Source organism: Procambarus clarkii, chromosome 54 (assembly GCF_040958095.1).
Source record: "Procambarus clarkii isolate CNS0578487 chromosome 54, FALCON_Pclarkii_2.0, whole genome shotgun sequence".
Lineage (NCBI taxonomy): Eukaryota > Metazoa > Arthropoda > Malacostraca > Decapoda > Cambaridae > Procambarus > Procambarus clarkii.
This window is the reverse complement of record NC_091203.1, coordinates 25,645,882-25,672,438: the sequence shown is the minus strand read 5'-3', so window position 1 is coordinate 25,672,438 and position 26,557 is coordinate 25,645,882. Positions and strand designations below refer to the sequence as shown.

General features: G+C 46.7%; 1 protein-coding gene across 3 annotated transcripts in view; it reads right to left on the bottom strand.

Annotated features, from left to right (window-relative positions):
• LOC123771323 (microtubule-associated tumor suppressor 1 homolog) overlaps positions 1–26,557 on the bottom strand; it is a 358,321-nt gene that overhangs the window by 15,180 nt on the left and 316,584 nt on the right. For all 3 annotated transcript variants that reach the window (XM_069305205.1, XM_069305206.1, XM_069305207.1), the window contains one exon: positions 1,768–1,849. In XM_069305205.1, coding sequence (XP_069161306.1) covers positions 1,768–1,849 — 82 coding nt within the window. The remainder of the gene's footprint in view (positions 1–1,767; positions 1,850–26,557) is intronic.

The following is a 26,557-nucleotide window of genomic DNA, read 5'->3' as shown; positions in this document are numbered from 1 at the left end:
CACATTATGCACATCAGTAACTATTGCTGCTGCTGCTGCTGCTTGCCCTGTAGCATACTACCAATGTCAGTTTGCTACCATTTTCAGCTAGTACTGTATATGGTACTATACATTTATTTATTTATATATATACAAGAAGGTACAATGGGTTTATGAGAGTACATAACATTGTTTTTACATTTTTGTAAAGCCACTAGCACGCATAGCGTTTCGGTGTAAACATTTCCACATCGGTGTGTGTGTACAGTGCATCAAATTTATTTACTAAGCTTCTTGCATTTGTGTAGAAGCAATTTAAACTTCTGGCCTTTTTCCTAGGGGGCTGGAGGACTGCTCGAGCATTTTGCACCCTATTACTCCATACATTGACACTTTGGTTTTATGCCTGTCTTCAGAGATATACAAGGTTAGTTCTGCTTGGTTCAGTGAAGGACTACATCCAATCCTCCAATCATGACCACCTGCCCTCTCCTTATTCCTTAGCTTGGAGATTTTTTTGTAATGGTCCGTTTCTTTAATCTTTTAGTTTGTCTCTTAGTACTTTGACTTTTTTTTTTACTGATCCTCTGTAAGGTTTGTGAAGTAAAATTGGTTATATCCTCATAAATCTTTTAGTTTATGTGCATTACCGAGTATCATCCTTGTTCAAAATTTGTAATGGTTGTGTGTACTAAATTTGTCTCTGCCTTAACTTAACCTCCCTACCTGGGAAATGGTTAGATGATCCTCTTTGCCTATCAATTTTTTTTATATAATTTCTGCAATGATTTGCAGAAAATATAATTTCATTATATCATTTCTGCAAAGAGAACAAAAAATGTTCTGTTTTGTACAGAACAAAAAATCACCTCATTATAAGGAATTTTGCAAAGGAAGAGGATTAGAATTATCCTCTTGTTGACCAATCCACACACTAGAAAATGAAAATGAAGGGAAGTCGTCCCTTTATTCTCTAGTATGTGGATTGGTCAACATACTTCAGCCATGTTATTGTGACTCATCGCCTGCATATGAATTATCCTCTTCCTTTGCAAAATTCCTTATAATGAGGTGGTGTTTTTTTTCCCAAAGCCTCTGACATTCTCCAGAGCTACTACTGTGTCTGTCAGCAAAGGAAAGGAGAGGCAACCGAGAGAAAGTTAATTTATTATGTGTATGAAAACAGAAAATATGAACATTTGAGATAGGGGAGGATAGTGTTCTATCAGAACTGTTCTACTACTAAATATAATTTTATGCAGCACTGCATAAAATTATTTTTAGTAGTAGAACAGTTCTGATCAGAAAAAAAGTGCCTAAATTGTAAATTGGAGCCTAAGGAAATAAATTAAATATTCGGGTGAATGAGCGAGAACTAATACATAATAGATATGTTAACGATAAGAATATAAAAACTGTAGAAAGGAGGAGATAGTGTACTGCATAGTTCAATGTCAGAAGCTGGAGATGAAAAGGAATGCATGAGGAAAGTTTAGTACAGAAAGTTGTATCACGTAATGTGAGCCAGAAGATGAAACATGAAATGAAACTCCATTACCTAATATATATTTATATCATTGTTAATTTTCAAAACAAAAATAATGCATGTACTAAAAAAATTAATGGAAAAAAAATTATGAAACAACTGAGGAGGAACTTGACTTTATAGCAAATATGCACAACCAATAATGCATGGGAGAAAGAATGAGAGATGCACAAGATGAAAATGACACAGGGGAAAGCATGCAGGAAAGCTAACAAAACTGCTGCACACTTGGAGGTACGGACCTAGGCTGAGGCGGGTCTCTGTAAGAAGAGTGCTCAGTCTGACCACTTCTGCCTTCAGTCGCGGGGTGGCGAATGGATCGTACTGTGGAGAAAGAGAGAGAGAGAAAGCATTACAATTTTTGTCTAGCCAAGATAAAGTAATAATATGGAGAAAGCACTAAGCCAGTTTATGACCACATAGCAGCCCCATGCTGGCTATTCACCACTTGGGACAAAGTCAGAATTGATTATTGCTATAATCAAGCAATTTGCTAATTCTAAGTTTTTGTTCCAAGTGGTGAATTGATTGCGTTAACAATTTATGGCATGTTCACTGCCTTAAGTGAACAAACCATAACATTGGTATACAGCACTGTATTTCAGTGCAATTACGTGATGTGCCAGTTGAGCTCTCCCTCAATTCTCTCCCTGACTGAAATATCAAGGAAAAACTACAGTACAGTATTTAAAAATTCTTACTCTTGGCCATATGAATCAACTCTTGCATGTGTAATGCTACTCAAATCAAATATTGTTCATTAACATCAGCAGTGATAAGATATATAGGCAGTAAAAACTTGATTCAATGCAAGGAGTAACTTCAGGATACCACGATGGTTCCTGAATCAAAATCAGTGCAATACTCGAGAGAGAATCATGCCACTCCACGGTGTGGCCAATATAATGATGGAATTATCAGGGGAAAGCGCCAAGACCAATATAATGAATTATGTATTGGAATTTTGTGAGAATACTGTACTGGTAAATGTAAATATGATCAAGGAAACAAAGCCTTGTAAAATATAATACCTCATAAGGCACGTATAAGCCTTACGTGGTCAAGACAAAAATGTATATTGAGAAGTTTAATATTTTTCAACATGCATTTCACATGATATATATTAATTATATTTAACTGTAAATAAGGCAACGTTTACCTTGTAAATATTGTATATGATCTTTGATCAGAAAATCATAGTCATGTATGTATTTTAAAGAAATACAGGAAACTGTAGGCTTTAGCCGAGATCCAGCCCCTACGCCCCCGGGGGTCAATTTCCCCCTCATGCCCAAGGTGGTCTACCCCCCCCCCCATGTCCCAGGGGTCCTCCACCCCCTGCCCCCGGGGTAGATCCCCTCCCACGCCCCCGGGGGCCCATCCCCTCCCACGCCCCCGGGGGCCCATCCCCTCCCACGCCCCCGGGGGCCCATCCCCTCCCACGCCCCCAGGGGACCACGCCCCCCGGGGGCCATCGTAAGGTCCCTCATTCGCTAAACCACTTCCACCATGACAACAGACAGGAGAAGGTACCGTGTCACAGCAAGACGAAAGGACTCGTCTCAAGGTTGACTTGCACCCCATGCCGTCTATCCTTGAGCCAGACAAGCTTTACACACGCTTTTGTGACTACATCTCCCACCCCACACTTCACACAAAGGTCTCCAATGGAGGGAGAATAAAGAGAGAGGCATGCCTCGTCGAGCATGTTTCAGTGTAGCTGTAGAGAGACATGGTAACAGGACTAAACACTGACAGTTCTCCTAATGCTGTCTAAGACACCAGAAATGGTCGCTGGGTGGACAACAGCACCTTAGGGGACTCAAGCAGGTAATGCTTAACATCTTAAGTGTCTGGTGCACCTCTCTCTGGTCATGGCAACAAATGTGAATGGCATATCGGTCAATGGTTTCCTTGTAAGGTTGGGGGGGGGGGTGTGCACCACCGTCCTCACTGCCACCAGTGCACACCCCACTGGCACACCTGCCACCAGTGCACACTCCCACTTCTGCCACCAGTGCACACACCCCACTTCTGCCACACCTGCCACCAGTGCACACACCCCACTTCTGCCACACCTGCCACCAGTGCACACCCCCACTGGCACACCTGCCACCAGTGCGCACACCCCACTTCTGCCACCAGTGCACACACCCACTGGCACACCTGCCACCAGTGCACACACCCCACTTCTGCCACCAGTGCACACACCCACTGGCACACCTGCCACCAGTGCACACACCCCACTTCTGCCACACCTGCCACCAGTGCACACACCCCACTTCTGCCACACCTGCCACCAGTGCACACACCCCACTTCTGCCACACCTGCCACCAGTGCACACACCCCACTTCTGCCACACCTGCCACCAGTGCACACACCCCACTTCTGCCACACCTGCCACCAGTGCACACACCCCACTTCTGCCACAAGTGCACACCCCCACTGGCACACCTGCCACCAGTGCACACTCCCACTTCTGCCACCAGTGCACACACCCCACTTCTGCCACACCTGCCACCAGTGCACACACCCCACTTCTGCCACACCTGCCACCAGTGCACACACCCCACTTCTGCCACACCTGCCACCAGTGCACACCCCACGTCTTGCACACCTGCCGTATCCATAAATAAAAACTCTGGTAAACCATTTCTAAACAAAATCAAAGATGTTTACATTTCCAATTTGTCGACGAAAGTTTGAGGATTTACCAAAAGATCCCACAAAGAAGGTCGTCGTGATAAATATAAACAATTGAGGATCTTGAGGTTATCTTGAGATGATTTCGGGGCTTTAGTGTCCCCACGGCCCGGTCCTCGACCAGGCCTCCACCCCCTAGGAAGCAGCCCGTTGTAATACTGTAAAAGTGTTTGGGTTAGTTTATTTAAAATATATATAGAATATGAGTCACAGACAGGGATTTGGAAAGGCGCCAAGTTGTCGGCGGAGATCTCACACCTCTAACCGTTAATGACCCCAAGTGACCTGAGGTCAGATCATGAGAATTTCACCTTGCTTCCGCTAAGCTCTTAATTGTAGTCTGGTAGCCTTCAATCATGCCGACGTTTAAGGAGTGGCTTGGTAGAGTGCCGGAGGCTATCTACTTGTGGGCGGAGTTAGCTACTAGGTTCCCCAATATAAACTCGGAGAGCTATCCAGCAAGGGGGATTAACATTAAGAAGAGCAGACGAGCCAACAGAGCAGAGCAGAGCAGACGGCCCTAACAGGGAGGCTGTCGGCCGGCAGGGCGGGAGTCTCCGTCAACTACAGACCCCCCCCCCCCCCTCTCTATCCAGCTATAGGCAGAGACACTTGGTGAGTTGAGCATTAAGGTGACTTGGTCGTGTTTACATATGTTGTGTGATGATCAGGGGCAGTCAAGTTGTAGGGTTCTCGAATTCTTGGATGATGACTCACTTTGCATATTAAACTGGAACATTTTAATTGAATTGCTAAATTATGATACTTCATGGGAAATATAATTATGAATCTATTATTTAAATTGTGTTTAACTTTGTTCCCTAGAGCTTTGAGTTGAGGTGAGAAAGCCTCGGTGGTTACTAGATTCAAGACATTAATGAGTACATGTTTGGAGTTGATACATGGTACAGAGGGAACATACTAATAATGAACATGATAACATCCTTTGAGAATTTTGTGATACAGGCAAGTTCCATTCCTTGTCTTGTATGTAATAATCATGAATGGATGGTGGCAGCATTTCGTCTTCTACTATCTACTCTTCTACTTCTACTATCTACTCTTCTACTTCTACCTATCTACACCTCTCCCTCCACCCTTCTCTAAACTCTCCCTTTCAACTAATGACCCTCCTCGCTCCTCCCACCTCTCTCCTCTCTCACCCCAAACCCTCACTAATTACTTCACTATTCATTTCTTTCCTTTCGTTTTCTCTTATACGTTTGTGGCAATGATTATGTATTCTAGAGTTCTCTCTAGAGTTTCGGGTAACTGATCAAGTGACGGCGCCTTGTAGTCTTAGCACCTAGGTAGTCAAATACCTAGGTTACAAGGTGTTGAACGAGAGAGGCTGCCTTACGAACTCTGGAGGTGCTCTAGAATAGTTAGCTAACTGGGGACGGGATAACGGACTAGAGAGAGCTGTTTCCCCCGGCCTCGTTAGTTAACTGGGGGGTGGAATAATGGACAAGATAGAGCTATTTCCCCCACACCCCGTTACACCGTGACAGCTGACTAACACCCAGGTACCTATTTTACTGCTAGGTAACAGGAGCATAGGGTAAAAGAAACTCTGTCCATTGTTTCTCGCCGGCGCCCGGGATCGGCCCCGGGTCCACAGGATCACAAGTCCAGCGTGCTGTCCGCTCGGCCGACCGGCTCCATAATAAATTTATTACAACATTACAAGAGCTCTTTCAGACAAAAATAATCTAAGGGAGGAAATGGAAAACGATTGAGAGGGCATAGCGGTGGCGTCGAAGGCTTTCTTGTCCCCGTGGAGTTGCGTTACCAAACCTGCTCCCAGTGATATGGAAGGATAAGGCCCTGCTCCTCCCCCCCCTCTCACCTTTCCCCAACCACTACAGGACAATTGATCCGCTGGCGGCCTGCTAACTCCTGTCACAGGAGGGACAGAACACCCCTCTGTCATTTTGAGTGTTGCCGCCGGAGGTGGCTAGTTTATTGTGCACCCCATACTCATCCTGTGAGCGGTAGCGCAAAAAAGATGACAGAGGGCACAAAAAACTATCAGATCTCAACGGAGATTATTACATTAATTACATCTACCGTTCACACCTAATGCTGTCAGCTAGTAAGAAATTGTTCCACTTCAATAGCTATGTATTTACAGTTTATCACTGTACATGTATGGGAGGTCTTATGCTAATACGTAATTGTTTTGGCTATAGAAATATAGGTATTACAGTGATGACAAGACCACACACTAGAATGTGAAGGGACGACGACGTTTCGGTCCGTCCTGGACCATTCTCAAGTCGACTTGAGAATGGTCCAGGACGGTGGTCCTGTCATCATACTTTAGCCACGTTATTGTGACTCATCGCCTACATAGGTATTACAGGGTCATGTGAGAACTGCTGTCACAAGGAATTATATCTGGAGTGGGTTCTGAGAGTTCTACTCCAAGGATTGACTTTTGGTAACTTGGTCCACCAGGCTGTTGCTTGGAGCGGCCGCAAGCCCACATACCCACTATAACCCGGTTGGTTCTGTACTTCTTGAAGGACGTTGTCTAATTGTTTCTTGAATACCTCCACCGGTGTTCAGGAAATACTTCTTATACTTGCTGGGAGGATATTGAACAACCTCTGATGTTCAGACAGTGTTCTCTGATTGTGTCTATGGCATCTCTACTCTTCAATGGTTCTATCTTTTTTTTTTTTTTTTTGAGATATATACAAGAGTTGTTACATTCTTGTACAGCCACTAGTACGCGTAGCGTTTCGGGCAGGTCCTTAATCCTATGGTCCCTGGAATACGATCCCCTGCCGCGAAGAATCGTTTTTTCATCCAAGTACACATTTTACTGTTGCGTTAAACAGAGGCTACAGTTAAGGATTTGCGGCCAGTAAATCCTCCCCGGCCAGGATACGAACCCATGACATAGCGCTCGCGGAACGCCAGGCGAGTGTCTTACCACTACACCACGGAGACTGCCGCATTTCATACCCTACCATTCGCTCCAGTATGTTGTACTGTATTACTGGTCAAATTCCGGACCTGGCCTTTCAGTATTTTCCATGGAAAGGTTACGGGATATTAGTTACAGCCCCGCTCCTGTGGCAGGTAAGTCCACTACGGGCTCACCATAGCCAGTGCTACTTGCCCCGCTCCTGTGCCAGGTAAGTCCACTACGGGCTCACCATAGCCGTGCTACTTGCCCCGCTCCTGTGCCAGGTAAGTCCACTACGGGCTCACCATAGCCCGTGCTACTTGCCCCGCTCCTGTGGCAGGTAAGTCCACTACGGGCTCACCATAGCCCGTGCTACGTACTTGCCCCGCTCCTGTGGCAGGTAAGTCCACTACGGGCTCACCATAGCCCGTGCTACTTGCCCCGCTCCTGTGCCAGGTAAGTCCACTACGGGCTCACCATAGCCCGTGCTGCTTGCCCCGCTCCTGTGCCAGGTAAGTCCACTACGGGCTCACCATAGCCCGTGCTACTTGCCCCGCTCCTGTGGCAGGTAAGTCCACTACGGGCTCACCATAGCCCGTGCTACTTGCCCCGCTCCTGTGGCAGGTAAGTCCACTACGGGCTCACCATAGCCCGTGCTACTTGCCCCGCTCCTGTGGCAGGTAAGTCCACTACGGGCTCACCATAGCCCGTGCTACTTGCACCGCTCCTGTGCCAGGTAAGTACACTACGGGCTCACCATAGCCCGTGCTACTTGCCCCGCTCCTGTGCCAGGTAAGTCCACTACGGGCTCACCATAGCCCGTTCTACTTGCCCCGCTCCTGTGCCAGGTAAGTCCACTACGGGCTCACCATAGCCCGTGCTACTTGCCCCGCTCCTGTGCCAGGTAAGTCCACTACGGGCTCACCATAGCCCGTGCTACTTGCCCCGCTCCTGTGCCAGGTAAGTCCACTACGGGCTCACCATAGCTTAAAACGGTGCCAATAATTTAGGTGTCTTATCGTGTTTCTGCATGACTATATGACCCATAGATCATATACGTTCAAGTATGTTTATTAAGACAAGAAAGAACTACATCTCAAAGGGATAGAGTAGCTTATGCTATTTCTACCCCCCACCATATACGTCATATAGTCTAGAAGTTTAATCTCCTCTATTTCAAAAATCTTTCTTGCTCTGAAAGGGAATACGAATTTGGCGAAATATTGAAGGTGGGAATAGCAATGTGGTGGGCTCCGTGGCTGTGAAGGTCCTCATTATCCATCCTACCGAACAAATCCACAAGGGCCGTGACGAGGATTCGAACCTGCGTCCGAAAGCAATCCAGACGCTACCTTAATCGACTGAGCTACGATATGGTCAAAAGGAGTTGAAACCGAAGTTATTACTGAACTAACTGGATCCTGCAGCCACACTCCAAGGCACAAACCTCGAACGCAGGTTCGAATCCTCGTCACGGCCCTTGTGGATTTGTTCATTTGATGCATCACGCAACTCATTGACCACACCACACACTAGAAGGTGAAGGGACGACGACATTGTTTATGCTCGCTGAAAGTTGGATCGTCTATTAGTCCCAGATTATTTACATGTCGCTTCCAGTCAAATGAGGATGTGTGTGTCGTGTTACCGTCATGTCTTTAAAGTTCACTTTCTCCGACCAAAGAGCCAGAGTTCAACCCCCCCCCCCCCGCCAAGCACAACTAGGTGAGTACGTATATCCCCTTGACACCTACGGCGGCTCCTCCACGCTCTGGGGACAGTGGGCTAGGCTAGACAGTGGCCTGGCTAGACAGTGTGCTAGGCTAGACAGCGTGATAGGCTAGACAGCGTGCTAGGCTAGACAGCGTGCTAGGCTAGACAGCGTGCTAGGCTAGCCAGTCCCCCACCCTCTGGGGACAGGGGGCTAGACTAGCCAGTCCTCCACCCTCTGGGGACAGGGTGCTAGACTAGCCAGTCCTCCACCCTCTGGGGACAGGGGGCTAGACTAGCCAGTCCCCCACCCTCTGGGGACAGGGGGCTAGACTAGCCAGTCCTCCACCCTCTGGGGACAGGGGGCTAGGCTAGCCAGCCCTCCACCCTCTGGGGACAGGGGGCTAGGCTAGCCAGCCCTCCACCCTCTGGGGACAGGGGGCTAGGCTAGCCAGTCCTCAGGGGAGTGGCTGAGGCGCCTGTGTTTAGGCTGGTGCACATGGGGGGGAGGGGCCTAAGTGCCGTCTTCACTGCCAGGGTAGAGGCACAACAATCTTTATTATGTTAATGGCGGTAGTTCCGGATGATGAATCACCTAGACATGGCCGCCATGTATAACCGGGTTCCTTGGCGCTCTATCTGTTCCTCTAAGCTGTCGTTACACGCTCCTCGCACCACGGGGGACACCCAGAGCAACAATACCAGCTGAAATTGACAGTTTCACGATTCAAGAATGTGGCAGGAATCAATACGAGGATGTAGAGAGGCTGAGGAAAATGTCGATAACCCAGCAGAAAGCCTATCGATTAACCTTAAGGGCACTCAATACCCACTACTTTCCCATCCGCTCAAGTTCCTCCAATCATTACCCCTCATACAAGGAAAATACTAAGTTAAGATGTTATTTTCTTCGCCTTAATACGATTCGAATGTAAGGAAGAGCAGAATAGGACCCAGACGACACCAGGAGACTGAGGGGGCCAGATTCACGAAGCAGTTACGCAAGCACTTACGACCCTGGGGCCAGAGTCACGAAGCAGTTATGCAAGCACTTACAAACCTGTACATCTTTTCTCAATCTTTGGCGGCTTTGTTTACAATTATTAAACAGTTAATGAGCTCCGAAGCACCAGGAGGCTGTTTATAACAATAACAACAGTTGATTGGCAAGTTTTCATGCTTGTAAACTCTTTAATAAATGTAACCAAAGCCGTCAAAGATTGAGGAAAGATGTACACGTTCGTAAGTGCTTGCGTAACTGCTTCGTGAATCTGGCCCTGCTACAGGAAGCCAGCGGATGTCTCCGAAGCAAGGCGGAACATCCCTGTGCTACAGGTTTCAAGCTACTAAGTGACGTCACTACACGCATTCACAGAGGTAAACATTATAGAGCCTCGACTAAGGCGCGTCTGGGAGAATCCCGGACGTAGGTTCGAACCCTTATCACGGCCCTTGTGGTTTGTTTATTAGTTCCTTCCCCCCCCCCCCCACCACTCCCTGTCTGAGTATTAGTGGCTTCCAGGAACCAAGGAGACGTGACAGACGGGGACTGACTGGCTGGATCAATAATCTTTGGTTGTCGTCATTATCACATCTTACGGGATCACCATAGCCCGTGCTACATGGACACTTCGTTCTGAGTAGCTAAAACAATAACATTATCAACGCCCGAGGTAGACAGACAGACACGTTCACCGTCACTCCCGTAGACACCTGTCATCTATCTGGCCAGTTTACATGTTAACTCAAGTTCTTGTACTGTAGCGAGTAGATTATCCCAATAATATACTCGCTCCAAATGCATTGTTAATATTCCTGTCAACCTTTGGAGATGAATGAGGTGAGGCGTTGCCCGGGCAACACGGTGAGGTGTTGCCCGAGCATATAAGCAGCAGAATAGCAAACATTAACCAGAGTCTACTTTCAAGTGTGGTCTAGAGCAGACACTTGCGAGATACTGTACCGACGCTCAGTGCGCTCAACTCACACCAACGTATCACCTGTGTACTTCTGTATATTCGACCAAATATATATATAGTATCTTAGTGTCTGTGTTTATTTGTCACCATACTTTACGTAACAATAGAACCGTTACAGTACCATGAGGTAGAGTAAGTTTACCCGTCCCGTCTACGCTTGTTCCGTGGGCTTAGCGTCCCCGCGGCCCGGTCCTCGACCAGGCCTCATTTTTGTTACACATCCCCAGGGAGCAGCCCGTAGCAGCTGTCTAACTCCCAGGTACCTATTTACTGCTATCTGAACAGGGGGCATCAAGGGTGAAAAACACACTACCCATTTGGTTCCGCCCCCGCCAGGGGGGGGGGCCGAACCCGGAATCTTGGAACTACGAATCCTGAGCGCTGTCCACTCAGCTGTCAAGCCCCCCCCCCCATGTTTTTCAGACATGGGAGTCTGAAGTTCAGCCCCATTATCCCCACCGTCTTCATTCCTCTTAATATTTCGTCAACATTATGTTGGTGAAAAATGGAAGATGATGTTTCATGGGGAAAACATCTTCAAGGGTGAAAGATTCACCTTGTCGTGGCACCCTCCTGGCATCAAGAGATAGCCCTTGGACAGTGCCAAGCGCCGGGACAGTGAGTATGGTGGCAAGAGAGACGGCCCAAAAGGCTCCGTGTGGCGTAGCACCCAACACCTGCGTCGGTCATTCCCACTTTTTAGGGCAGCATCTGGCTGAAGGCTGCTAGAATGCCCCGCCCTGGCCTCCCACCTGTCTTATCCTTAGCGACCTCTACATCTACGCACTAGCTACGCCAACGCACCAGCTACGCCAACGCACCAGCCTCCACACACACCCTCCCTCCACACTGGTGCCTCTCACCTGGTAATCTATACACGAAAGTCATGTCTAGAACTACATCTACGCATCTAGTCGCGTAGGCGGACACAATTCACATAGCCATCTAGTAGTCTATGCCCTATATTACTAAAGGGAGTCACTTTCACACAAGGCACCAAGAGGAAGTTAGTCATTTATAAACACACGAATTCGCACAGCACGAATATTGGTCGTTAAAGACAGAATCGTAACAAATTAAAGGCACTGATTAAATGGGTCATATGATTTTGGCATCTGATCAACCGGGCTGGAATTCATATGTTTGAATGTAATTAGGGGGTGGTCTAACAGCCTGGTTTGACCAGATCACCAACCAGGAGTCCTGGCCTGTGACCGAAAAAGAGGCACTCGGAACTGCGTGAAGGTGACCTCTGACCTCGGGTCAAGACCTGCATGGGCGGCTACGACCAGAGGTACAGATGCGAGTCCAAGCCTCTCCCAGCCTCCAGTACCTGGTTGATGGGGTTCTGGGAGTTCTTCTACTCCCCAAGCCCGGCCCGAGGCCAGCCTTGACTTGTGAGAGTTTGGTCCACCAGGCTGTTGCTTGGAGCGGCCCGCAGGCCCACATACCCACCACAGCCCGGTTGGTCCGCCACTCCTTGGAGAAAACAATCTAGGATTCTCGAATATGTCCACGGTTGTTCCGGCAATATTTCTTATGCTCGCTGGGAGGATGTTGAACAGTCGCGGACCTCTGATGTTTATACAGTGTTCTCTGATTGTGTCTATGGCACCTCTGCTCTTCACTGGTTCTATTCTGCATTTTCTTCCATATCGTTCACTCCAGTACGTTGTTATTTTACTGTGTAGATTTGGGACCTGACCCTCCAGTATTTTCCATGTGTATATTATTTGGTATCTCGTCTCCTTTCTAGTGAGTAGTACATTTGGAGAGCTTTGAGACGATCCCAAATAATTTAGGTGCTTTATCTCGTCTATGTATGCCGTATATGTCCTCTGTATTCCCTCTATTTCAGCAATCTCTCCTGCTCTGAAGGGGGAAGTGAGTACTGAGCAGTACTCAAGACGGGACAACACAAGTGACTTGAAGAGTACAACCATTGTGATGGGATCCCTGGATTTGAAAGTTCTCGTAATCCATCCTATCATTTTTCTGGCTGACGCAATATTTGCTTGGTTATGCTTCCTAAACGTTAGGTCGTCGGACATCATTATTCCCAAATCCTTGACATGCTGTTTTCCTACTATGGGCAGATTCGATTGTGTTTTGTACCCTGTATTATGTTTCAGATCCTCATTTTTGCCGTACCTGAGTACCTGGAATTTATCACTGTTAAACATGTTATTTTATGATGCCCAATCGAAAACTTTGTTGATATCTGCTTTGTAATTTTGCAATGTCTTCAGCCGAGGTAATTTTCATGCTGATTTTTGTGTCATCTGCAAGCACACCTGGCAGTACTCTACACCGTCTACATGTGGCCCACCTCTGTGGCCCACCTGTGGCCCAAGTGTTCCGCCCTCTACGCTGCCTTACCTGGCAAAGGGTCCAAGAGGCCCCTGCACACCCCCCCCCCACGCCCCCGTGAACATCCCACCACGATTCTGGTACAACTGTTACACCATTTGAGAACATTACGTTCTCGACATAATGTTCGCGAATCCCGGGTTCGAATCCCGGACGGGCACAGAAATAGTTGGGGTGCGCGCACAACTACCCCACAACGAGGTTTTAACTCAAAAATCAGTAATAGTCATGATGAGGATTCGAACCTGCGGCTCTGGGTACAACCAAACACAGGCCTTACACCACTACGCCACGACATAGTAAAAAAAAAAAATGCAACCTGGAATTCACCTCTAGGATTCCCGAGAGCTTCCACTGAAGCCAAGCCAGGCTTCCATACAACCCCCCCCCCCCCTCCCCCACCTCTCACGGCTCCTACGAGCAGCCGCATCCAACAGCCTGATTGACCAGTCCAGCAACCAGGAGAAGGCCTGGGGCCAGATTCACGAAGGCACTTACGCAAGCACTTACGAACGTGTACATCTTTCCTCAATCTTTGACGGCTTTGGTTACATTTATTAAACAGTTTACAAGCATGAAAACTTGCCAATCAACTGTTGTTATTGTTATAAACAGCCTCCTGGTGCTTCGGAGCTCATTAACTGTTTAATAATTGTAAACAAAGCCGCCAAAGGTTGAGAAAAGATGGACAGGTTCGTAAGTGCTTGCGTAACTGCTTCGTGGATCTGCCTTGGACTATTTTTTCTTCTTGAACATGTAGATATAATTGTTACCCTTTAAAATACGAACAGAAAATAAATACCCAAGAGTTACCATGTTTCGTTCCAATAATGCTATGAAGATGTAGAATATAAAACTAGGCTTTTATTTTGGTATTAAAAAAATGAACAAATCATTCAAGCCTTAAGGTGCAAATAGGCTTCAATCTTGGGGAATCTGACTAAGTCTTAACAGTTTAATACATGCGCAAGAAATCTGCGCAAGAAATCTGCGCAAGCAACATGCGCAAGCAACATGCGCAAGCAACATGCGCAAGCAACATGCGCAAGCAACATGCGCAAGCAACATGCGCAAGCAACATGCGCACGCAACATGCGCGCCACACGGGAGAAATGAATTCAAATTCTCACACTGGAAAAGGCGCCATGGAAATTTCCAGATTTCCAAACTGGAAATTTAACTTTCATTCTCTTATCTTACGCACCTTAAATTCCCTCCCCCCCCCCCTTACAATCCTCCTTGAGGTCATCTTGAGATGATTATCGGGGCTTAGCGTCCCCGCGGCCCGGTCCTCGACCAGGCCTCTATTTTGTTACATATTCCCACAGGAAGCAGCCCGTACCAGCTGTCTAACTCCCAGGTACCTATTTACTACTAGGTGAACAGGGGGCATCAGGGTGAAAGCAACATTTTGCCCATTTGTCTCCGCCTCCACCGGGGATCGAACCCGGAACCTCAGGACTACGAATCCGAAGCGCTGTCCACCCAGCTGTCAGGCGCCCCCAACATCCTAGTCGCACTCAAAAAATTTAATATCAACATTTCCTATAATCATTTCCGGATTAGTAATGGATTAAGGATTAGTAATGGATTAAGGATTAGTAACGCGAGTAAGGAAGATATGCCTCGCCTCGCCGCCAGGTGGCCCCAGAGACCTGTCCTCTTGCCGGGTGACAGGACCCGGGATTACTGGGGGGGAATATGACCCCTAAGGTCCCCCCGGATTTGGGGGGAGGGGGGAGGGTGCGTCTGGGGGGAGAAGTGATGTTGAGGGGGGGGGGGAGGAAGAGGGAAGATGATGGACCAAAGAGAGGGAGAGGGGGAGGGAGCGGAAAGCACCTTACAGCCACACAACGACCCTATTTACACAGAAGACTCGTCCCTCTGATATTGGCTCCCTTCCTCCGTAGAGCCCTCCCTCCTGGGGCGAGAGGGAGCCCTCCCTCCTGGGGGGAGAGGGAGTCCTCCCTCCTGGGGCGAGAGGGAGCCCTTCCTCCGTAGAGCCCTCCCTCCTGGGGCGAGAGGGAGCCCTCCCTCCGTAGAGCCCTCCCTCCTGGGAAGAGAGGGAGCCCTCCCTCCGTAGAGCCCTCCCTCCTGGGAAGAGAGGGAGCCCTCCCTCCGTACAGCCCTCCCTCCTGGGAAGAGAGGGAGCCCTCCCTCCGTAGAGCCCTCCCTCCTGGGGCGAGAGGGAGCCCTTCCTCCGTAGAGCCCTCCCTCCTGGGAAGAGAGGGAGCCCTCCCTCCGTAGAGCCCTCCCTCCTGGGGCGAGAGGGCCCCCCTCCCTCCGTAGAGCCCTCCCTCCTGGGGCGGGCTCAGAGCGCCCTCGTCCAATATCGTGGAGTACCAGGGTGTCAACAGGCCAGTGTTGTTGAAAAGCCTCAACTGCTCAACACAAGCCTTAACTGATTACCCCCGGCGCGAGAACTTCGGTCTGGGAACTGTATTGGGAGCCGCCCCAGACCGGACTTGGAGTCTAGGAGACCTCTCGAAAGATGTTACAGGTAAATACAGGTAGCTCTAGAGTCATCTACAGTAAACGGGCAAGGATGATTTCGGGGCTTTAGTGTCCCCGCAGCCCGGTCCTCGACCGAGCCTCCACCCCCAGGAAGCAGCCCGTGACAGCTGACTAACACCCAGGTACCACCTATTTTACTGCTAGGTAACAGGGGCATAGGGTGAAAGAAACTCTGCCCATTGTTTCTCGCCGGCGCCTGGGATCGAACCTTGGACCACAGGATCACAAGTCCAGCGTTCTGTCCGCTCGGCCGACCGGCTCCCCAATCACCCAATAGACTAACTGTATAATTTCAGGGCTAATCCGCTATAATAGGCGAGATTAAATGACATTAGGTTACGGCGGGAGACTTGCCTAAACGGGCGTCAGCGCCACACTGTGAGGGTACCTACCTACCTACCCCAAATACACTTCTTGAATACGGGAGACATCTCCCGTCACGCAGGGTGCAGTCGCACCTCCACGGATCTCCAGTATCAGCTCTTGATACTGGTGATGGCTCAAAAGGGATTATCACTTACGGGCTATTCATACCCGTGCCACCTCTTGGGTGGCTTAATCTTCATCTTGAATAAACTAAAATTATCACCAGATTTTCTCATCAAACGCTTCCTTCAGAAGCGAGTTATTTGTACAAGAATTAAAGATACAAGTTAAAAGTAATCTCCACCACAGACAGGGCCCCATATCCACCACAGACAGGGGCCCCATATCCACCACAGACAGGGGCCCATATCCACCACAGACAGGGGCCCCATATCCACCACAGACAGGGGCCCATATCCACCACAGACAGGGGCCCATATCCACCACAGACAGGGGCCCCATATCCACCACAGACAGGGGCCCATATCCACCACAGACAGGGGCCCATATCCACCACAGACAGGGGCCCATATCCACCACAGACAGGGCGCCCATATCCACCACAGACAGGGGCCCATAACCACCAATCCCACTCATAATTGTGCTTACGGATATCTCGCTTTTCATTGGCTATATTTTACACCATCTCTCTCTCTCTCTCTCCAGTGTATTGTAATTTCAATATGTAGGTTTGGGACATGACCGTCCAGTTTTTTACATTTTTTTACATTCCTGTTTGAGCGCTCTCAGTCGGTCTCTGTGGTCCGACTCCTTCACAGACTCCATGATAGCAGATCTCAACATTGTCCAGAATCTTGCCCGCCATGGTGCGAGGACCGAACAGTATTCAGTCCGGGTCTTTTATCATTTTCCTACCGTTCTGAACGGGGTGAGAATAGCTTGAGCTACCTCATCCCTTTGTGTGTATTTTACCTCAATAAACTTATTTCAATTTCAGTCATTTTCCTGTTTGTGGCTGCTTTATTAGGCTCGAAGCGGCATGTTTTCTTGCAAGGCGTCTAGCTGGCTCACTTCTTTTCAGGATTTTTCCTTCTCATTTTCTTGAATCCTGCGCTATTAAGCTTTACGTTGAAATTTAATTTCAATTGAAATTGAAATTTATCACCGTTGAACGTCATTGTTTTCCCAGTTAACCATTAGAATTTGTGTTATTTATATATCTAAGGAGAGAGAGATTAAGTTATCTGAACGAAACAATTAAGATACGTATACACCCTGAATTATTCAATTTTAATTCTCCAAAACCGTTGAACACCACCCCCACCCCCCCCCCCTTCCCCGAGCCCTATGCCTTTTTTCACTCTGCCCCCCCCCCCACCCCACCCCCACCCTTGGGGGTGTGCTAGGCGAGGTCTGGCAAGCTATACACAGGCCAGGGTGTTCCTCACACACCAAGGCGATCACACTGAACAGTTTTCTTGAGTCTCCCCTCTAGTAGTAACTCTTGCTTCCCACCTCCACCTCCCTCTCTCCCTGACCCATACACGTTTTTACTCGCATTTTAGCGTCTAAGAATACCTGAACTATTTCCGCTCGTTAGTCTTGCGGGTCCTCCGGTCCGTCTTAACACGTCGACGAGTTTTGAACGTTATGGGAATTAAAATTACAAGCGCAATCTACTAGCAAAAAAAAATAACGGCTCGTAAATATCTACGTTTTCTATGTCTCGGCCTCGATAGGTTATAGACGAGTAGGCTTGGGTTCGTACCTTTCCTGTTATACAGGTTGGATATTTTACGGAGTGTCAGATCAAGAGCACTGGCAGTCTTCCCGCACTTCATGCCCTCATATTACTAGCATTATACAGTACTGTATTACAGTATACAGTACCTGTGTATTTCCCTCAAAGCTTTGAGCTTAACTACACAGATACAAAATGAACGCCAGACGGCACGAATTTTAGATCTAAAGATCTAAAGTTCGTGAAGTTCGTGACTTTTGAGTCACGAACAGACTGCCTTGGTCTTCAGCAGTCTCTGGAGATCAAGGCACAGATCTTTAGACACTGATAAGTCGTTAACTGAACAGTTTGATAGCAAACAATGAGCAATACACGACTTTCAAAAACGAGTTAGATAAGTCGTGGAAGCCACCTCCACCCAGAATTTTAAGGGAGGGAATTATCAGGGGGAAAAACGAACCCGTTCTCGCACTTGCGTACAGTCAATATTGACTTATTAAATAAGTGCGTGTGTGACATACTAATTTATTGTGAATATTTTAGTTTGCCTTGAAAAGCTTCATAGAAAACACCGACCTTACCTAACCTTCTTAGTATGTTAAGATAAGCATCTTATTGCTTCGTAATTACAATTATTACTTAACCTATACCTATAATAGGTTAAAAATACCAAGTCATTACGACTATATAGCACTGGGAAGGGGTCAGGATTTGGGATGGGACGGGGGAAAGGAATGGTGCCCAACCACTTGTGGACGGTCGGGGATCGAACGATAGGTATAACTCATCAGATAAAACAAGCAGACGATTACGGGCTATTCATGCCCGTGCCACCTTTTGGATGGCTTAATCTTCATCAATCATCACGCAGACGATGAATCAACATGGCTGAGTAGATGATGAGTCAGACCACACACCAGAAGGTGAAGGGACGACGACGTTTCGGTCCGTCCTGGACCATTCTCACACACGACTATTGTGGTCCACGACGGACCGAAACGTCCTCGGGGCAAATTCACGAAGCAGTTACGCAAGCACTTACGAACCTGTACATTTTTTCTCAATCTTTGACGGCTTTGTTTACAGTTATTAAACAGTTAATGAGCTCGGAAGCACCAGGAGGCTGTTTATAACAATAACAACAGTTGATTGGCAAGTTTTCATGCTTGTAAACTGTTTAATAAATGTAACCAAAGCCGTCAAAGATTGAGGAAAGATGTACACGTTCGTAAGTACTTGCGTAACTGCTTCGTGAATCTGGGCCCAGGCTCGTAAGCACTTGCGTAACACTTGCGAACAAGTCTATGTGGGTGGGGACGAGGACAGGTTGACGAGTTTAGCAGTTACCAGGGAGGATGTTCTTAAACAAATAGTAAAACTCAAACCAAACAAATCCCCAGGGCCGGATGAAGTGTTTGCTAGGGTGCTTAAAGAATGCAAAGAGGAGCTTTCCGAGCCACTGTCAACCATATTTAATAAATCAATAGAGTCAGGCAGAGTGCCAGAGTTTTGGAAAGTTGCTAATGTGATACCAGTTTTTAAAAAAGGAGATAGATCACTTGCGTCTAACTATCGACCAATTAGCCTAACGTCTATTGTGGGAAAGTTACTCGAATCTATAATAGCAAATAAAATTCGTCTTCATCTTGAAAAACATAAATTAATAATTGAGTCGCAACATGGTTTTATAAATGGCCGTTCATGTTTAACAAATTTGTTATCTTTTTATTCCAGCATTGTTGAGGCAGTTGATAGTGTTAAGGATTGTGATGCTGTGTACCTTGACTTTAGCAAAGCTTTTGATACAGTGCCACATGAAAGACTGATTAAAAAGATAGTCTCTCATGGTATTGGGGGTGCTATATTAAGCTGGATTAGGGCATGGCTATACCAAAGGAAACAGAGAGTTAGTATAAATGGAATCAAGTCAGAGAACATAAGAACATAAGAACAAAGGTAACTGCAGAAGGCCTATTGGCCCATACGAGGCAGCTCCTATTCTATAACCACCCAATCCCACTCATATACTTGTCCAACCCGTGCTTGAAACAATCGAGGGACCCCACCTCCACAATGTTACGCGGCAATTGGTTCCACAAATCAACAACCCTGTTACTGAACCAGTATTTACCCAAGTCTTTCCTAAATCTAAACTTATCCAATTTATATCCATTGTTTCGTGTTCTGTCCTGTGTTGATACTTTTAATACCCTATTAATATCCCCCCGGTTATGTCCATTCATCCACTTGTAAACCTCTATCATGTCACCCCTAACTCTTCGCCTTTCCAGTGAATGCAACTTAAGCTTTGTTAATCTTTCTTCATATGAAAGATTTCTAATTTGGGGAATTAACTTAGTCATCCTACGCTGGACACGTTCAAGTGAATTTATATCCATTCTATAATATGGCGACCAAAACTGAACTGCATAATCTAAATGGGGCCTAACTAGAGCAAGATATAGCTTGAGAACCACACCAGGTGTCTTGTTACTAACGCTGCGATTAATAAATCCAAGTGTCCGATTTGCCTTATTACGAACATTTATGCATTGATCCTTTTGTTTTAAATTCTTACTAATCATAACTCCCAGATCCCTTTCGCAATCCGACTTCGCAATCACAACACCATCTAGCTCGTATCTTGTAACTCTATCATCATTACCTAACCTCAGAACTTTACATTTATCAGCATTAAACTGCATCTGCCAATCCTTTGACCATTTCAAAACCCTATCTAGATCAACTTGAAGTGATAGTGAGTCCTCCTCCGAATTAATTTCCCTACCGATTTTCGTATCATCGGCAAATTTGCAAATGTTGCTACTCAAACCTGAATCTAAATCATTTATATATATTATAAACATATAATATATGTTATTATATTGTAAAATATAATAACAGAGTGGGAAAATGTTGTAAGTGGAGTGCCTCAAGGCTCTGTCCTGGGACCTCTGTTGTTTATAATATATATAAATGATTTAGATTCAGGTTTGAGTAGCAACATTTGCAAATTTGCCGATGATACGAAAATCGGTAGGGAAATTAATTCGGAGGAGGACTCACTATCACTTCAAGTTGATCTAGATAGGGTTTTGAAATGGTCAAAGGATTGGCAGATGCAGTTTAATGCTGATAAATGTAAAGTTCTGAGGTTAGGTAATGATGATAGAGTTACAAGATACGAGCTAGATGGTGTTGTGATTGCGAAGTCGGATTGCGAAAGGGATCTGGGAGTTATGATTAGTAAGAATTTAAAACAAAAGGATCAATGCATAAATGTTCGTAATAAGGCAAATCGGACACTTGGATTTATTAATCGCAGCGTTAGTAACAAGACACCTGGTGTGGTTCTCAAGCTATATCTTGCTCTAGTTAGGCCCCATTTAGATTATGCAGTTCAGTTTTGGTCGCCATATTATAGAATGGATATAAATTCACTTGAACGTGTCCAGCGTAGGATGACTAAGTTAATTCCCCAAATTAGAAATCTTTCATATGAAGAAAGATTAACAAAGCTTAAGTTGCATTCACTGGAAAGGCGAAGAGTTAGGGGTGACATGATAGAGGTTTACAAGTGGATGAATGGACATAACAAAGGGGATATTAATAGGGTATTAAAAGTATCAACACAAGACAGAACACGAAACAATGGGTATAAATTGGACAAGTTTAGATTTAGGAAAGACTTGGGTAAATACTGATTCAGTAACAGGGTTGTTGATTTGTGGAACCAATTGCCGCGTAACGTGGTGGAGGTGGGGTCCCTCGATTGTTTCAAGCGCGGGTTGGACAAGTATATGAGTGGGATTGGGTGGTTATAGATAGGAGCTGCCTCGTATGGGCCAATAGGCCTTCTGCAGTTACCTTTGTTCTTATGTTCTTATGTTAATTCTCTCTCTCTCCCTCGCATTCCTTCTCTCTCTCTCTCTCTCTCTCCCCCCCTCTCTCCCTCTCTCTCTCTCTTCCCCCCTCCCCCCCCCTCCCTCTCTCCCCCTCTCCCCATCTCTCTCACCCCCATTCTCTCTCTCACCCCCATTCTCCCTCCCTCCCTGTAGACCCTCAGCAACGTGGTCCAGCATAACCAACCTTCCATCTTGTCGTCAATCAAGTTTAGCGAATTGCTAAATGTTGTTTCAGCCCGCGACAACACGCCACCAGTCGAGGCCACACCTCAACAACAGTTATCACAGAACAAAAAAAAATTCAAGGATTGTTTGCAGCGTGTTGAACACCTCTGAGAGGCTGACGACGGTAGACAAGCAAACTAACATTACAAACATTGTAATTTATCAATTAAATGTTAATAAAATTGTATTTAGAATAGGCAAAACAGTTTTTAATTCGCCTCTAGAATTCCTTCAAATACACATATTGACACTAGGTCAATATAGTCAATATAGTATACCCCCAAGATGATAACCCTCCACCCCCCAAGATGATAACCCTCCACCCCCAAGATAACCCTCCACCCCCAAGATGATAACCCTCCACCCCCAAGATGATAACCCTCCACCCCCCAAGATGATAACCCTCCACCCCCCAAGATGATAACCCTCCACCCCCCAAGATAACCCTCCACCCCCAAGATGATAACCCTCCACCCCCAAGATGATAACCCTCCACCCCCCCAAGGTGATAACCTCCACCCCCCCCAAGGTGATAACCTCCACCCCCCCCAAGGTGATAACCTCCACCCCCCCAAGGTGATAACCTCCACCCCCCCAAGGTGATAACCTCCACCCCCCCCAAGGTGATAACCTCCACCCCCCAAGGTGATAACCTCCACCCCCCAAGATGATAACCCTCCATCCCCCAAGATGATAACCCTCCACCCCCAAGATGATAGCCCTCCACCCCCCCAAGATGATAACCCTCCACCCCCCCAAGATGATAACCCTCCACCCCCCCCCAAGATGATAACCCTCCACCCCCCAAGATGATAACCCTCCACCCCCCAGATGATAACCTTCCACCCCCCAGATGATAACCCTCCACCCCCCAGATGATAACCCTCCACCCCCCAGATGATAACCCTCCACCCCCCAGATGATAACCCTCCACCCCCCAGATGATAACCCTCCACCCCCCAGATGATAACCCTCCACCCCCCAGATGATAACCCTCCACCCCCCAGATGATAACCCTCCACCCCCCAAGATGATAACCCTCCACCCCCCAAGATGATAACCCTCCACCCCCCAAGATGATAACCCTCCACCCCCCAAGATGATAACCCTCCACCCCCCAAGATGATAACCCTCCACCCCCCAAGATGATAACCTCCACCCCCAAGATGATAACCCTCCACCCCCCAAGATGATAACCCTCCACCCCCAAGATGATAACCTCCACCCCCAAGATGATAACCTCCACCCCCAAGATGATAACCTCCACCCCCAAGATGATAACCCTCCACCCCCCAAGATGATAACCTCCACCCCCAAGATGATAACCCTCCACCCCCCAAGATGATAACCCTCCACCCCCCCAAGATGATAACCCTCCACCCCCCAAGATGATAACCCTCCACCCCCCAAGATGATAACCCTCCACCCTCAAGATGATAACCTCCACCCCCAAGATGATAACCCTCCACCCCCCCAAGATGATAACCCTCCACCCCCAAGATGATAACCCTCCACCCCCCAAGATGATAACCCTCCACCCCCCCAAGATGATAACCCTCCACCCCCAAGATGATAACCTCCACCCAACACCCGAGGAAGTCTGCCAACCACTTGTGGCTAGACGGTAGAGCGACGGTCTCGCTTCCTGCAGGTCGGCGTTCAATCCCCGACCGTCCATAAGTGGTTGGGACACCATTCCTTTCCCTCCGTCCTATCCCAAAGCCTTATCCTGACCCCTTCCCAGTGCTATATTGTCGACCAATTAGCCTAACGTCTATTGTGGGAAAGTTACTCGAATCTATAATAGCAAATAAAATTCGTCTTCATCTTGAAAAACATAAATTAATAATTGAGTCGCAACATGGTTTTATAAATGGCCGTTCATGTTTAACAAATTTGTTATCTTTTTATTCTAGCATTGTTGAGGCAGTTGATAGTGGTAAGGATTGCGATGTTGTATACCTTGACTTTAGCAAAGCTTTTGATACAGTGCCACATGAAAGACTGATTAAAAAAATAGAGTCTCATGGTATTGGGGGTGCTATATTAAGCTGGATTAGGGCATGGCTATACCAAAGGAAACAGAGAGTTAGTATAAATGGAATCAAGTCAGAGTGGGAAAATGTTGTAAGTGGAGTGCCTCAAGGCTCTGTCCTGGGACCTCTGTTGTTTATAATATATATAAATGATTTAGATTCAGGTTTGAGTAGCAACATTTGCAAATTTGCCGATGATACGAAAATCGGTAGGGAAATTAATTCGGAGGAGGACTCACTATCACTTCAAGTTGATCTAGATAGGGTTTTGAAATGGTCAAAGGATTGGCAGATGCAGTTTAATGCTGATAAATGTAAAGTTCTGAGGTTAGGTAATGATGATAGAGTTACAAGATACGAGCTAGATGGTGTTGTGATTGCGAAGTCGGATTGCGAAAGGGATCTGGGAGTTATGATTAGTAAGAATTTAAAACAAAAGGATCAATGCATAAATGTTCGTAATAAGGCAAATCGGACACTTGGATTTATTAATCGCAGCGTTAGTAACAAGACACCTGGTGTGGTTCTCAAGCTATATCTTGCTCTAGTTAGGCCCCATTTAGATTATGCAGTTCAGTTTTGGTCGCCATATTATAGAATGGATATAAATTCACTTGAACGTGTCCAGCGTAGGATGACTAAGTTAATTCCCCAAATTAGAAATCTTTCATATGAAGAAAGATTAACAAAGCTTAAGTTGCATTCACTGGAAAGGCGAAGAGTTAGGGGTGACATGATAGAGGTTTACAAGTGGATGAATGGCCATAACCGGGGGGATATTAATAGGGTATTAAAAGTATCAACACAGGACAGAACACGAAACAATGGGTATAAATTGGATAAGTTTAGATTTAGGAAAGACTTGGGTAAATACTGGTTCAGTAACAGGGTTGTTGATTTGTGGAACCAATTGCCGCGTAACATTGTGGAGGTGGGGTCCCTCGATTGTTTCAAGCACGGGTTGGACAAGTATATGAGTGGGATTGGGTGGTTATAGAATAGGAGCTGCCTCGTATGGGCCAACAGGCCTTCTGCAGTTGCCTTTGTTCTTATGTTCTTATGTTCTTATGTTCTTAATGGCTTGACGCTTTCCCCTTGATAGTTCCCTACCAAAGACATTAGACAGACTAACTATCCCAAACCTCACGAGATGGGGAAAAACAATTAACGCCTATTGTCTATCATATAGAGGTGATATATGATATATAAACTACACAATCTCTTATCAGCAGATAACTTATCAGTTCCCATATCCTTCAAGTGTCCAAGATTAACTACATAACCTGTCCTCTTAAAAATAACGTCGCTTTTGGCCGTATGGCCGAATTTGGACGTTATTTGAAAATGAAAATAAATTTGGGATTTTTTTTTTCAACAACAGTAAGTTAAGGGTCCTCTGATAAGTTAGGTGGGCAGGAAATTCTCAGTTTCAAACAAAAAAAAAAAGTTAATTGAAAGTTTCCTCTTCTAACCTTACCGAGTAAGCCGGACGACTCGAACAGAAAACGGAACAGTACGTCACTTTTGTGAGTCGATTTCATTTCAAATTACGTCCAAATTTGGCCATAGCGCCGCGCATACCAGCCAAAAGTGACGTTATATTTCTAAGAAGACGAGTTGCCTAGTAGCAACGGGAAAAACTGACGAGTCTCCCGTCTCGAATTGTGCGGAATCAGTTACACAAATTTGATTCGATACTCTTTTTGTCAGCCTGAGTTTATTTGTTGTGCCCTGGGGGGGGGGAGGGGAGGGGGGACTGACAGGGGAACTATACACAAATTGTAGATGATGACATGTGTAACGACCTGTCAGTGTAACCACCTGTCAGCGTAACCACCTGTCAGCGTAGCCACCTGTCAGTGTAACCACCCGCCAGTGTAACCACCCGCCAGTGTAACCACCCGCCAGTGTAACCACCCGCCAGTGTAACCACCCGCCAGTGTAACCACCCGCCAGTGTAACCACCCGTCAGTGTAACCACCCGTCAGTGTAACCACCCGTCAGTGTAACCACCCGTCAGTGTAACCACCCGTCAGTGTAACCACCTGTCAGTGTAGCAGTACCATCCAACCACTATAGAGTCAAGAGGACTCAGAGCGAGAGAGGAGGAAGCCATTGGACCCCGTGTGTCAGTATAGGGTGGTAGTGGTGGTACAACTACCACCACCCGGTGGTACAGGTAGTACAAGTACAACTACCAACGTGTTGAGTACTGGTAAGTAGCGTCAACTACCAGTTTCCTGGCCAAACTACTAACTTCCTGGTTAGTTATAACACTAGGAGGCGCCGCTAACACCCTCCTGCTCCTCCTGTTCACCCTTACGCGCTTATACGGTCAAATCAAGCTTTAAATTTTGTCAATTTTAAATTTTACACACCGCCATAGGAGCTTGTACCACACTCCCCAATAGGAAGAAAACCCGCTGGGTTGTTCATTAAATCAAGCTCTTTCAGCCCTCACGGTGTATATAATTTAGATTAAATTTATATATTACGATCGAATCAATCGGCACAATGGGATACGAACCCTGGCGAGTGACGCTTTAGATAAATTTTAAAAACTTAAGTCACCTATATTTTTCAATTAAGTGAACAAATTATTAC